The sequence below is a fragment of the Phocoena sinus genome, chromosome 10, assembly GCF_008692025.1.
Source record: "Phocoena sinus isolate mPhoSin1 chromosome 10, mPhoSin1.pri, whole genome shotgun sequence".
NCBI classification, from domain to species: Eukaryota; Metazoa; Chordata; class Mammalia; order Artiodactyla; family Phocoenidae; genus Phocoena; species Phocoena sinus.
Genome location: NC_045772.1, coordinates 60,572,281 through 60,586,317, shown reverse-complemented (window position 1 = coordinate 60,586,317; position 14,037 = coordinate 60,572,281). Strand labels below are relative to the sequence as shown.

The window sequence follows — 14,037 nt, the reverse complement described above, 5'->3', positions numbered from 1 at the left end:
AAGAGAGAGCTCATGAAGAGAGGGGATGGGAGGGGGGCATATAGATGACCCCATCTAGCATTATATGAATGGAGGAAACTCTCTGCAGTCAGTGACTGGGTTTTATGTAATTAAGATGGGTGCAGGGTTGTGTGTGAAAGCCCACAGGCTTCTCACATTTCTCTCTAACCAAGCTGCTGCTGCAAAAAAAGTTTTACCCAAATGGCTCCATTTCGTAATGTTAACGAGCCTTCCCCTCCTAAAGACACCCCAGCTTCCCATGGATCCGTCCCCCAGCTTTGGGTTAGGGAGCTAAAGGGAAAAGAAGTAAAGAGTCCTCTACCTCTGTCTCAGTTCGGGCTACATCAAGTCAGGATGCTTTCAGGCCCAGTTGTCAGGGCTCCTATCCATTGCCAGAGAGATGCCCCATATGCTGGAAATAAGGCCATAGATTATATGAGTCCCTGGGCCCTCTTAGCACTTACTTGCACAGGCTTCAGTTTACTCTCATTTATTTCCCAGAGAAGTCTGGGCTGGGGCATCTCAAACCCACAAGCATCAGAGAATCTCCATCATTCCTAAGATTCGATGCAAATACACGTGTCTTTATAGAGAGCTGAGCAATCCCATAGCTGTATACATGAAAATATATTTATAGATTGCTCTGTGTATAACAGGATGTGTTTTACATCCCTCTCTACTCCACATTTAAATGCAGATTTATAGATATTTAGATTTATAGATACACAGTGAACGTAACAGTCCTCCGTCAAACTCCTGTGTGCGCATTACCAATCTCTCTATAGTGTTGGATGCATAAGCTGGGATGTCTGTCCCTAAATATCTGGATGAATAATTGGTGAGTTTTTTCCCTCGGTTGGAAAGAACTCTGCGTGTGTTGCTCAATCTCTATTTTGAAAATTTTATCTAGATTTATGCAAAAGTTCCAACTCATAAAATAGCTACATATTGAAGCTACATATTTGGAGATCTTTATAGTCTTTGCAGTTTTGCTGCAAACTTAAATATTTGAAAGTATGTTTAGAGATGGTTCCATAATGCATGTATCTATATGTAGGGGCATAGATCTCCCTCTAGAAGGACTGAAACTTACTGCATCTCTCTGTCTCTCTATCTCTGTGTCAATAAAGACATCAGGTGAGTGGGGATAGGGAACAAATATCTCTGGGCTGTTTTGCTTATTAAAGGGAGTGATTCTGTTGCTATCTCCAAGGCTGAGTCCAAATGAGTTATTTGCCCCTGAAAACCTGCTCTAGGGACCACAGTCCTCTCCAGGCTGTCCCTGTGACCTGAAATCCCAGCCCAGGCTCCCCAACCTGCAGTACCTCCCAAGACAGTCACTAAGACGGGAGAGAGAAGGGACGAGTCCTCTAGCTCCGCTCCTCTTGGCTCCCAGGGTGGAGAGGCTGACAGAGGCGTTGTCCCCCCACGCCAACTGGGCCTTTGAAATTTGGGGAAAAGAGCGTTCAAGTCCCCCACTATTTTTGTAGGGTGCCCAAATGGTGCCACAGTCACTGCCCGACCCATAGATGCCTCCTCCCCAATTGTTCTTGGTGCCCAGGGCCCAATTAAGCGGCCGCCTCACTCCCGGCAGCCGAGCTCTTATCGGCCGGGATTGATGCCTCCGCGGCTCCTGTATATCATTTCCAAGATTTTTTCTGTCCAACTCCTCGGCTCCTTTGGCTTGCGCGGCTTTGACTAATGATTGCTACAGATGCCAACGTCTCCAGAATCCTAATAGCCAGACAGGCGGACTCTTATTTACCCGGCAACATTTCTGCGGGAAGGGGTGGGGGGAGAGGGGCTGAGGGAGCTGGGGCTCGGCTGTTGCAGGTGGGGGGCGGGACAGGGAGAAGGTTGTGACCAACTCACGTTTCACTGAACTTCTTCCCCAGTGAGAAAGACATTCCCAACTCCCTCCTCTCCCTGAGGGAAAAGCAGGATCATAAAATAGTGCTAATACTAACTCAGAGCTCGCCTCATTGAAAAGGATCAAAGAACGAACAGGACATGGGGAAATAATCAGAGAAGTGTTTATTAGTTGTAAATAGATGAGAGATTAAGCAGGAGACCTGCGGTTTAGGGAGAAAAAAGAGGGGTATTTTTTTTTTCTTCCGGAGGAGAGAAAGGGGAGGTCAGCCACGGTGGGAGAAGGGGCTCCTTTTTAAAATTTCACGTCTTCCCTGTCCTCTCCGCACCCCGCATCTAGTCTTCCCGTCCGTGGAAATGCCTCCCGTCCTTCCCTTACTTCGCCTCACCTTCGGTCCCTCCGGTGTGGGACCGCGGCCACTTCCCAGAGGCTGCTCCGATGCCCGCTGGGGCTGCCCGGGTGATGGGACCTCTATCTGGGGCTGGGGAGCAAAATGAGACCCAACGGCCAACTGCGGGCTGGGGGCCGCCGGCCCTGCGGTCCCACTCGCGCAGAAGCGGTGGAAAGTTGCGGCCGAATTCGCTTCTCCCGGCGCTTCTGCGCCGCCGGCGGGGCCGGGTCTTTGGGGGAAGCGGCTGGAGCTCCCCGCCGAGCCTGGAGCCGGGCGTCGCGCTTCCCGGGGTCTCGATCCAGACCTTCCCAGACATATACCCCTCATTCGGGTGAAGAGTAAACAAAAACGCTGAGCGGCCCGGCTCCGAGCCCAGGCATGGAGTGCTAACTCCAACGCGGAACATTTTTCTATCAGAGAATAACGGAGCACGAAATAATTCAGCAAGGCGGATGGGCAGGAGCACGGTGTGAGATCCCCGCGCGGTGAAGCGGCTGCAGAGCGGACCGCGCCGCACAGCCCGGGAGGACCATTTCGTTGGAGTGTAGGGCGAGGCCGCAGCCCGGACCCGGACCCAGACGCCCGAGGGCCAGTCTCTAAATTACAGCCCATCAGGAGGACTCGGAAATGCAAAACAGGGAGCCGAAAGATTTAAACAGTCGGAGGCGGAGGCGTCCCGACGCGGCCAAAGCGAAAATCAATCACGTAATTAAAACGGGGAGAGGGCGAGGCCCGAGCTTGGGGGTCCGGGGTTCGGAGGAGGCAGCCAAGGTGCGGGCCGAGGTGGGCGAGCGGCCTGAGGACGGGGCTCTCCCGCCGCGGCCGGAGCGCGGAGGGGCTGCGGGGAAGTTTGTAACAGATCGCTATTGATTCCCGCTTGGCTGGAAAGAGCAGGCTGTGTGTCCTCTTCTAGGCCGGACCCCGAAGCCGCCCGATGGGCCCTTCCCGGGCTCCCCCATTTTCATGGGGTTGTGGCGTGTGGTGATCCCTGGGGTGCCCCGATCTGTCCAGGCAGGTTTGTCTGAGAGCGCAGGTAGCACCAAGACGTTGCCTCTGGGTTTAAGGGGATAGAGGGAAGTGGCACCCTAGTTTCAGGCACTTACATGTTGCCTTTGGACTGGATCCCCGCCTCCCCGCCCCCCCCCCCCCCGGGGAATCAAGGCTTGCCTTTGGAATGACTCCCATCTAGGCATCCAGGTTTGGAAGGGAGGTGAGTGGGCTTATTAAGGGGAAACTTGGGCCTGAGCTAACTGGACTCCTTTGGGCAGGGAACGAGAAGGAACAGTTCCTGGAGGAAAAAAATAAGGCACACAAGGAGCTCTGTTTGTGAGGGAATGATGTTCTTGTTATTACTGAGGTTAATGATGGTAATGATCAGGTATGGCTGGGTCAGCCTGGAGAGAACAAGCTCTCCACAGCCCTTTCCCACAGAGGCTTCTCTGGAGAAGTCACCAGCTCCCCAACTTGGGTGTGATTGGGGCGAATAAAATGAAGACCTTTCCTCCCTTTCCCTGCCCTTTCCTCTCCCATTCCTTAAGAACTCCAGAAAAAAAGGGGAAACCTTATAAAATCTTCAACTCCCCCCCATCATTTTCCTCTGCTGTCTCCAGTTCAGTAAAATGCATCATCTTTGGGCACTGGGCTTTTGCCGGGCGCCCTTCTTAGGAAGTTCAGCAAGCAGTTACCGGGCCAAGTCCCTATGAATTCTGTTTCTGACCCTGGAGGAGACCCAGGATTCTCTTGCCTGCTATATTGGAATTCTCCCTCTATCCTTAGCCTTTCCCAGTCTCTACCTTCCTTGGTCCTGGGTGTCTAATCCCATGGGCAGCTCAGAGGCCAAGAGCATGATGAGATGCCCTCATCAGCTCCCCAAAGGAATCCCACCTTCCTATCGGCTTCTTAATTCTGGGAGCACTAGGTCAGGGAGCTCTTTGTAAGCTCCCCTAAGCCAGCCTAATTCCTAGATCTTTCAAAACCACATTTAGAGAGCTTTAAAAGTAAAAGTCCTTTCCCCCTCTAACAGGAAAGTTCAGGTTACAAATCTTCAGCAGTGCAAGCTTCCTGCAGCCATAAGTCAGAATTTTCAACAACAAGAAAAAAGAAGAGTTAAAGCTTGCATCAAAGGGAGAAAGGGACACCCCAGCCCCAATTTTAAAGGGGATGTAATCCAGCAGCCTTGGACAAGAGTGGGGGCCTCACTTGACAAGAGTCAGTGAGGCCACGATGGGCAAGGAAGGGGGTGGGGAACCCAACCTCTAACTAACAATTTCTCCAGCATAAAAATGAAACATCAAATTCGTTAGCCCAGGGCCTTCATTTTTCCCCTTCCACATTATAACTAGTTATTGAACTCGTTGGAAGATCTAAAGGCCATTTGCGAAGAGACAAATTTCAATGGAGTTTCCCCATCAATAACCCCATGGCAGTGACCTATTGGAACAAGTCAAACACCCGAGGTGAAATGCAGGTCACTCTGTCTAACCAATATTAAAATGCAGCCACTTTTTAAAAAGCCACTTTAAACGAGATTTGAGGAAAATTGAATTCCAAGAAAGGCAAAGCAAGGAGGGGGAAATCCATGAGAGGACCTTGCCTATGGTCTCCGAACAAACAAGAGAGATTCATCTTTAATATTTAAAGGGGGGCAAATTAACATTCCATGATTGCTTTTTTTTTTTTTTTGAGACTATAAGCGATTCTAGGAGAAAAAAAAAGGTTGAGTATTTTCTGGTGACACTTCTGGGTTATTAAAATCATTTTAGACCAATTCATTACTTTTACTGACAAGAGATTTAAGAAAAAATCAATTAAGCATTTGCATATTCTTTTGCATACATTAGCCCTGCCTGCTGGCATTAGAAAGGGACAAAACACATACACATATACATATACACACACAGGGGGAAAAATGGGAGCCTTGCTTTAGTTTAGGATTTTCAAGTTGCTCGGAGAAAAAATAAAAATGAAATGAATTACTTGATCGTATACCATCTAAAAGTCAATTTACTTGAGGAAGAAGAAAGAGACATGTTGCAATTTTTAATCTCTAAAACAACAACAAAAACCACCTACACACACGGGTGCGCGTGCCCGCACACACCCACATCCTGCACTTCTGAGAGTGGGAAATGGAATGACCCTCATTTTCCTTCTCTTTGCCCTCCAAGTCCTGAGTTGGTTCTCCCACTTATTTTTCTCCCTAGGAAAATCCAGGGATTCTGAGAGGTGAGATTTTAAGGCATCGCAGAATCAGTGGAGCCGCTGAGGTCTCTCAGCCGGCAGCTTGTTACCGGGGAGGGGAGGAATATGGGTTATCCAACGGTCAGTATGGTAATCCGGGCACAATAAGGCCTCGCACACAATGGACACATATTTTTCTTCAGCGGTGTCAGAAGGGAAGCGCTTTGTACTGAAACATGTTTCCGAAAGAGAAACCAGATCAAGACTTAGAAAGGATATGGGGTGAGGGGGGCATTCAGACAGTGATTGCTTAGAGGCTGGCAAAAGGTGATCAGAAAAAATAAAAAAAAAAATTGGGGCAGAGAGAGGTGGAGGGCAGAGCAGGGGTTGGAGATCCCTGGGCTGAGGAGGCAGGAGGGCGAAGCACAAAAGGAGATACAGGATTCATCACGGGCAAGAACGGCTTTATTGCCCCCCTTCCCAACCCGTTAAGCCAGGGCTAAGTACAGAAGCCCTCCGAAGGGATCTTATTTCTGTGCTTGCAATAATATCCTGGTGAAAATGTTCTTGTGTGTGTGTGTGGTAGAGTCTGGCTTGTTATTTTCCCCATAGGCAACTTTCTTGCTATTATAGGAGCCCAAAGAGAGGGTTTTGGTAAGTGATGTAGATAAGTGTGGGCATACTTGGGGGAATCTCCCAGATTTCACTTTCCGGATGTGCATATCGAATTAGCTGTGAAAACCTGGAACGAAAACTCCACAGATTTATGGCTGCATAAGGAGGCATTTAATACATTAATAAATGTTAATAGTATGAATGCATATATATTTGTTAGCAGTAATAACCAAAGATGGATTGGACACGTGGTTGGAGGCAACTGAACTCTCTGGATCTACTTACACGTACTGGCCTGAAGTGGGTTTCCTGCTCCCGTTCCCTCGACCCACCTGCAGGAGCTCAGAATCCTAGGGAGTGGTGGTGTGAGATGTGCAATGCCTTGGGAATGACTCCCTAATAAGCCCGAGAGGGTGAAGAGATGGAAGAAAAGCGAGCTGAGGCGGGGGCAGGGCTGCTAGAAGGTGAATGTGAGGACTGCGAGGAGGGGAGCCAGGTGGAGCAGAGATTATTCCCTGCCTGGGTGAGGTGGGGCTACCTGATCCAGGTGCAGGCCTAGAAGGGAGGATGGGGGTGGGGCTGGAAGGCTTTCTCCCTCAGCAGCCTTCCTCCCACCCTACCTGAGCTCTCAGGGGCTTTGCCTCTCCCCAGGCAGCAGTCTGGGGCTGGGTTCAGAATTTTTATGTAGATCAGCAGTCAGCATTGGTTTCCCTCGCCACTTCCAACAACTTATAATTAACCTATCCCCCTCCCACCAATAATAAAACCCTCACGCACTCCAAATCACTGTCAACCAAGCAGCAGCCTTCCCCTTCTCACAGTCTCAAGTTCCTCTTCCAACCAAACCAGCCAGTCCTCACACACAGAGGGTCCCGGACAGGAGTGGGCAGGAGTTCTCAACCAACTTTGGAAATCTGAGAACCTCTTCTAAGAGATGGTCAACCTCCAGGGAATTCCGGTTCTCTCACCCATCTGGTGGTAGGGGTCGGGCACAGACCTCTTGGGGAGAGGGTATCCAGGGACCCCCAAGCACTGGCTCTTGGTGAGCCTGGGGTGAGTGTGGGGGGCTTAAGCGTTGCAGAAGGGAAGGCAGCCAGGGGCCCAGGCAGGGTGACTCAGTCCCTTTGGGCATCGGCTGTGGCCCAGCTCTCGCTCCAGCCCTCAGGGTGAGCCCTAATTTGGAAGTGGGGACCCTCTCTGACACCCCAAAGGTGGTGAGAGACAGATTGGGAATCTCCCGCCTTCAGCCTCCCTCGCACAAGGGTTTTATTTTTTTTCACTTTCCCCTCCTCATTCCCTTAATTGCAGATGTTCTAATTAAACCCTCAAATAGTTGTCACGCCATTTTAAAAGGTACTTATTCAAGTGTCAACCAGGCTGGGCAGGGAGGAGGCAGCGTAGGGCGGCGAATTAAAGGTAGATTGACTAATCACAGCGGCGATCATAATAATAAAATCAGAGGGAAAAAAAATCACATTACGACTTTTCGTGGAAAGGAGGGAGCAGGCAGCCAGCGGCCGCCAGCCCTGCGCTGCCGCCGACACAAAGAGTGCGGGCGATTCCACGAGACTGATTTATGACGTTTTACAGCCCTATAAAAGCTGTAGCGACGAGGCAAGCGCTTCTACCACCGCTGGCAGATTTAGTCTAATAAATAAAACATAAACAGTTAACTTTATGTGTCACTTTTATTGTTATCAAGTAAAATATAGCCGAGCCCCGGCAAGCTATGATTTTAAACTATAATTGTTATCAAGTGCAACAAGGGGACCCGGCTCCCTCCCTGGGCTCTCCCTTCTGCCACCCCCCTCAACTCTGAGTTACGGGATCAGTTAATTGGAATTGGTGCAAGACGTGGCCACCCCTAGCTGAGGGGGAGTGTGTCAGAAAGCAGCTCTTCCTTGCCCCCTCCCTCCTCCATGGCCCTGCCACCCCACCATCAGGGTATTCCTGTGGGTGGGTAGCAGAGAGAGGGGAGAGTGCAGGAACGGGCTGGAGACTCCCAAGGCCCGCTCAGCATCCCCAGCTTCGTGAGCTCACCCTTCAGCTTTTGGAAGGCAGCCTGGAGCTGGCCCTTGGGGATGTGTGTTTACATGTAAACACATGTGTTACATGGATACAATCCCTGGCCGGAAGCAGGCTCTACAGACGAAGGCCTCCCCCTTAGCTAGGTCTGCCCTCTGTGGGGATGGAGAAAGAAGAGCTCCCTGGGCCTTGGCTGGGCACCATCCCAGGGCACTGGCCCCTGGCAGAGTGCTCTCCTCCCTGCTCCAGGTCCTTGGGAACCAGGCTTGGAGGCAGTTGTCGGAAAGCAGCAGGCCAGACGGAATGGGGAGTGGGAACAGCGGCCAGCAGGAGAGATCCTCTGCTCTGGGCTGGGAAGGGAGGGTTAGTGGGTACTCGGGGAGGGCAAGGCTTCTGAACTCTGCTTTTGCCAACCACTTCCTGTCTCTCTTCAGCGGGGGCTCAACCCCCAGACCTCCAGAAATGACGTCAGAATCATTTGCATCCCGCTGCCTCTACCTGCCCGGTCCAGCTGGGTCCCTGCCTCGCCGGCCCCATGGCCAGAGGGTTGGGTGAGTGTGTATGGGGAAGGGGGCTGGACTCTGGTCTCCTTGGATGGGGGGCATCCCAGGCTCACCAGCTTCCTGGGCTCAGCCTGGGCCTCTCCCCATCCAACCTCCACTCCAGTCCTCATTCAACTTCCTCTTCCTGCGAAAGAGGGGCGCTGCCACGGTGCCCTACACAGACTGAGACAGGATCGCCATGAATGGGGACCTCTAGAAAAGCTCGGGAGCCTAAGCCCGAGGGGCCCACCGGAGGCCCAAGGGGAGACCCTGGGAGGGGGCTGAATCACAGCCTCCCGACAGCCCCCCAATGCCCAGGCTTTAGAAAGGAGCTGGGGCTTCCCATCTCCTTTTGCAGGGGAGGGTTGTCAGTCGGCGGGGTGTGCACTGGGGGCACCGCGGCCCCTGCCAGCTGACCCCGCATCACCGCCACCACCCCCCCAGCACCACCACCACCACACACACAAAAAAAATTGGATACATTTTGAATAAAGCGATTCGGTTCCTTATCCGGGGACTGGGTTGCTCCGTGTGATTGGCCGGCGGAGTCACATGGTGAAAGTAACTTTACAGGGTCGCTAGCTAGTAGGAGGGCTTTATGGAGCAGAAAAACGACAAAGCGAGAAAAATTATTTTCCACTCCAGAAATTAATGATCATGAGCTCGTATTTGATGGACTCTAACTACATCGATCCGAAATTTCCTCCATGCGAAGAATATTCGCAAAATAGCTACATCCCTGAACACAGTCCGGAATATTACGGCCGGACCAGGGAATCGGGATTCCAGCATCACCACCAGGAGCTGTACCCACCACCGCCTCCGCGCCCTAGCTACCCTGAGCGCCAGTATAGCTGCACCAGTCTCCAGGGGCCAGGCAATTCGCGAGGCCACGGCCCGGCCCAGGCGGGCCACCACCACCCCGAGAAATCACAGCCGCTCTGCGAGCCGGCGCCTCTCTCAGGCGCCTCCGCCTCCCCGTCCCCAGCCCCGCCAGCCTGCAGCCAGCCAGCCCCTGACCATCCCTCCAGCGCCGCCAGCAAGCAACCCATAGTCTACCCATGGATGAAAAAAATCCACGTTAGCACGGGTAGGCAACTTTGCTTTTTGCTCTCCCCCTCCCTCCCCTCTTCCCCAGCGCTCCCCACCCTCCTCGGCCCCCTCTGGGCCCCCGTCCTCCTTTCTCTCCTTCCCCCTCTCTCTCCAGGAGCGACTCTGGGTTAGCACAATTGAACTGGATTTACGAGCGAGAATGGGTAATTACATCCCCCATAAATTTTATGGCTTAGCTACTCTGGGCAGTCCGAGCCATGTGCTACGATCTGTTCTGTATGTGTGAAAACTATGCTCGCTTTCTAAGGGCGCATAAATAATTCAGTGTCGTTGCAATGAGGATTCCCCTCTTATTACACTACAAAGTCTCCAGCTCCCTTCAACTTCTTTATAACCCGTTTAGCTTGACGACTTTATTTCCACCACCCCCTCCTCCTGTTACAACAGAGCTGAGGATGGGGTGAGGGTGGGGGGCGGGGAGCCTGCTGCCTTTGAACCCCACTATTTGCTTTTCCCCTCCCCCTCCCCCAGTGAACCCCAATTATAACGGAGGGGAACCCAAGCGCTCGAGGACAGCCTACACCCGGCAGCAAGTCCTAGAATTAGAGAAAGAGTTTCATTACAATCGCTACCTGACCCGAAGGAGAAGGATCGAGATCGCCCACTCGCTGTGCCTCTCTGAGAGGCAGATCAAAATCTGGTTCCAAAACCGTCGCATGAAATGGAAGAAGGACCACCGACTCCCCAACACCAAAGTCAGGTCAGCGCCCCCGGCCGGGGCTGCACCCAGCACCCTCTCGGCAGCCGCCCAGGGCACTTCTGAAGACCACTCCCAGAGCGCCACGCCACCGGAGCAGCCACGGGCAGAGGACATTACCAGGTTATAAAACATAACTCACACCCTGCCCCCACCCCAGGCCCCCATCCTCCCCTCACACACAAATTGACTCTTATTTATAGAATTTAATATATATATATATTTTTTGGTTCTTTTCTCTCTTCCTCCCACCTTATCCCTTGTCATTTCCAAACAGACAAAACAGATAAACAAACAAGCCCCCTGCCCTTCTCTCCTTTCCACTGTTAAGGACCCTTTTAAGCATGTGATGTTGTCTTAGCATGGTACCTGCTGGGTTTTTTTTTTTAAGGCCATTTTGGGGGGTTATTTATTTTTTAAGGAAAAAAAGCTGCAAAAATTATATATTGCAAGGTACGATGGTCTGGTTTAGGTGCGTTTCAGGGGAAATGAGGAAAAGAAAAAAGGAAAGAGATTTTTAAGCCAATTCTCCTCCTTCTTCTTTCTCCTCCTCCTCCTTCCCCGCTCTTTCCTTAGGCCTTTTGCATTGAAAATGCACCAGGGGAGGTTAGTGAGGGGGAAGTCATTTTAGGGAGAACAAAGCTATGAAGTTCTTTTGTATTATTGTTGGGGGGAGCTGGGAGGAGAGGGGGGGAAGACAGCAGACAAAGCTAAATGCATCTGGAGAGCCTCTCAGAGCTGTTCAGTTTGAGGAGCCAAAAGAAAATAAAAATGAACTTTCAGTTCAGAGAGGCAGTCTATAGGTAGAATACCCCTCACCACCCCCATCGTGGTTATTGTGTTTTTGGACTGAATTTACTTGATTATTGTAAAAACTTGCAATAAAGAATTTTAGTGTCGATGTGAAATGCCCCGTGATCAATAATAAACCAGTGGATGTGAATTAGTTTTACGTCAATGTCTGATGGTTTCTTTTTATCCCCCTCCTCCTTCTGACCTGGTATAACATCCCACCTTCTCTATATAGTTGCCGAAGTTTACTCTAAGCAAACACACAAATCTTAACTCTCAACTCCAGTTTCCCAAGGTCCTTAGAAGAACCAGCAAAAGGTTTGGGGCAGAGGATCTCAGGGGAGGGGATGTGGAAGATTAGGGCCAATTTCTCCCTGAGTCTGCAGAGGCCAGACTCTCCTGGGGGTACTTAGAGTGGAGCTGGTGGGGGGGGGGGGTGTCTCACTTTTCTAGAGTTAAGCACAGTGCCTTCTTTTGTCTATTTCCTTCTCCTCTCTTCTCCTTTCTCTCTGATGAGTAGGCCTGCCTAATTTGCAGACTAGAAGGCAAGTTTAGGGAGTTGGGAGGAAGAAGAGTTTTCATCTTTGGGAAGCTCTTTGGGAATAAGGGATTAAGGAAGATGCCCACTCAGCATGCCTGTTCTCCTTAAAAGAAGAAACATTTTGAGCTGGTGACTCTGAAGCAGTAAAGTGACCTGTCAGGATGGCTTCTCTGTTTGTTTAGACTTGGAAAGAAGGGTGAAGTGGAGGCCAGAGGCCTGGGAGGCCCCCTTGCATGGGTAGGCCTCAAAGCCTGATTCCTAGAGATAATGAAGCACTTTTATTTTTTCCCCCTAACTTTTATCATGGACCTGCCAGGTGTTGAGAAAAGACACAGGGAGAGTCAGGGACCACCCCTCTTCCTACAGCTTCCCAGGTCCCCTCAGGGCTTGGGATAGGCAGAACAAGGCTGCCTGGTTGTAAAAAAAATTTTTTTTAATTGTTTCCTTGGGGGCTGAAACAAAGAAACAAACAACAACAACAAAAAACTGAGCTGGATTACCTGAATGATTAATTTAAGCCAAAGCCTCCAAAGAATTCTGGTCCTGGGGACCAGGCTCTGAGCAAGGCCTGCTCAAATTTTTGCTTGTTTGTTGGGAGAAGGTGAGGAGGTAGTTGGTGAGCTTCTCAGGCAGTTCAACCAAATTTCAGGATGGAGGGCTATCAGAGGTAGAAGAGAGAGGGAGAAGATATCTGGGGTAAGTAGGGGAGCCATGGATACCGCTGTCCTCTCTCCCCAAATTCTGGAGTGAAAGGCAACAGAAGAACCAAGTTATGAAAATCTGTTTGGTGTGCTTTGGATTTAATTCCTCTTGAAGGACTTGCTTGCTGGTACTTTGTGTGTGTGTGTGTATGTGTGTGTGTGTGTGTGTGTGTGTGTGTGTTGGGGGGAATCAGTCCTGTAGGTCTACTTTCTCCTCCCTCAGTGGTGCCCCAGGGACAGCAAAACAAGCTGCCTACAGTGTGAGGAAGCAGGGCCAACAATTATCTGGAGTGATTTTATGTAATCAAGTGAATTAGGGGCCAAATCGGACTGTGGCTCCCATCATCTTGAGGCAATTGACTTTAGGGCAGGAAGAGGGGGTCTAGTTGTGCTTGGGGGAAGGGAAGGAAGGTCTGAGGGGTGGACCTGGGTGTCTTTCCCATCCTGTAAGGAAGCTAAGATGGAAAGAGAGGGGAAAATGGAAATTAAGATCCATAGTCCTTTCCTAACTTTGCTCATTTGGTTTCAGGGGAATTTATTCCCTGTCCTCCCTAAAGTGGAAGAGGTGAAAGCAAGGAGGGGAAAATTCGCTCTCTTTTATGTCTTATGCTTTTTCCTGAACTTGCTGAAGGGGCATGCTCTAGCTCCGGAAAAGCAGTATAAAAGGATTGGGACAGTTCTTTTATTTTTCCTTCTTTAGGGGCTTCTGTTTTTAATTCCTCTTCTCACACATACACACATGGTCACTCTGTCCTTCCTCTCTCTGTCCTTCTCTGTCTGAAAAGGGGAAACATCAGACATCCCTAGTTTGTAACAAATAAAACAAAACTAAACCCTCTTACATTTGATTTTTGGAAAATTTTGGCCTCTGGCCTTCCCTCCAGTGAGCTCCATTCTCTCCTCTTTCCCTAAAACTCTCCTTTGCCTTGGACCTGGCCACCTAGAATGGGATCAGGCTGGCTGGGAGGAGTAGGATGTCGGGTGTGGGGACCGACCTGGGCCGGGGCTCCTAGCTCCAGCTGTCTTGGTCCACTGGCTGCTGCTACAGCCTCACTGGGAAGCTGAGGGCCAGAGCTTTTATTGAAGTTGGGTTGAGCAGTGGGAAAAGGCTGGGGGGGCGGGGGCGGGAGGGGGGTCAGGGGTGGGGGGAGCGGGGAGGACGCAGCCCAGGTTCACGGGGAGGACACAGCATTTTCTCTCCCATTGCCTTTATATTCGGCAGCGCCTCTGACCTCTCCCCCACCCCCATCTCCGACCCTCCCAAGCCAGCCCTTGCTCAGCCCCTGGTCTCCAGATAGGATGCCACTGCTTTTGTAGGGCTGGGGATTTCTTGCCCCGAGTAATGGGAGAGGCAAGACGCATGAATGCCTGCTAGCGTATTGTGTGTCTCTCCAATGGCTAAGTAAAAAGAAGACGGGGTGAAAACGGCGACACCAGTCTTCCAAGGTCCTTCTCTCCAAGCACCAGGAGATTCCCCACAGGTCAAAAATCCCCTTGACATGTAAGTAGTTAGCACTGATCTGCTCTGGGGGTGAGGAGCACAGCAGTTTCAACTCTATCTCTGTTTGCG

General features: G+C 51.0%; 1 protein-coding gene across 1 annotated transcript in view; it reads left to right on the top strand.

Annotated features, from left to right (window-relative positions):
- HOXC4 (homeobox C4) overlaps window positions 1-11,385 on the top strand; it is a 60,379-nt gene extending 48,994 nt beyond the window's left edge. The window contains exons 2-4 of the mRNA XM_032645238.1: window positions 8,516-8,632; window positions 9,269-9,713; window positions 10,208-11,385. Coding sequence (XP_032501129.1) covers window positions 9,275-9,713; window positions 10,208-10,563 — 795 coding nt within the window. The 5' untranslated portion in view covers window positions 8,516-8,632; window positions 9,269-9,274 and the 3' untranslated portion in view covers window positions 10,564-11,385. The remainder of the gene's footprint in view (window positions 1-8,515; window positions 8,633-9,268; window positions 9,714-10,207) is intronic.
- The last annotated feature ends 2,652 nt before the right edge of the window (window positions 11,386-14,037 follow it).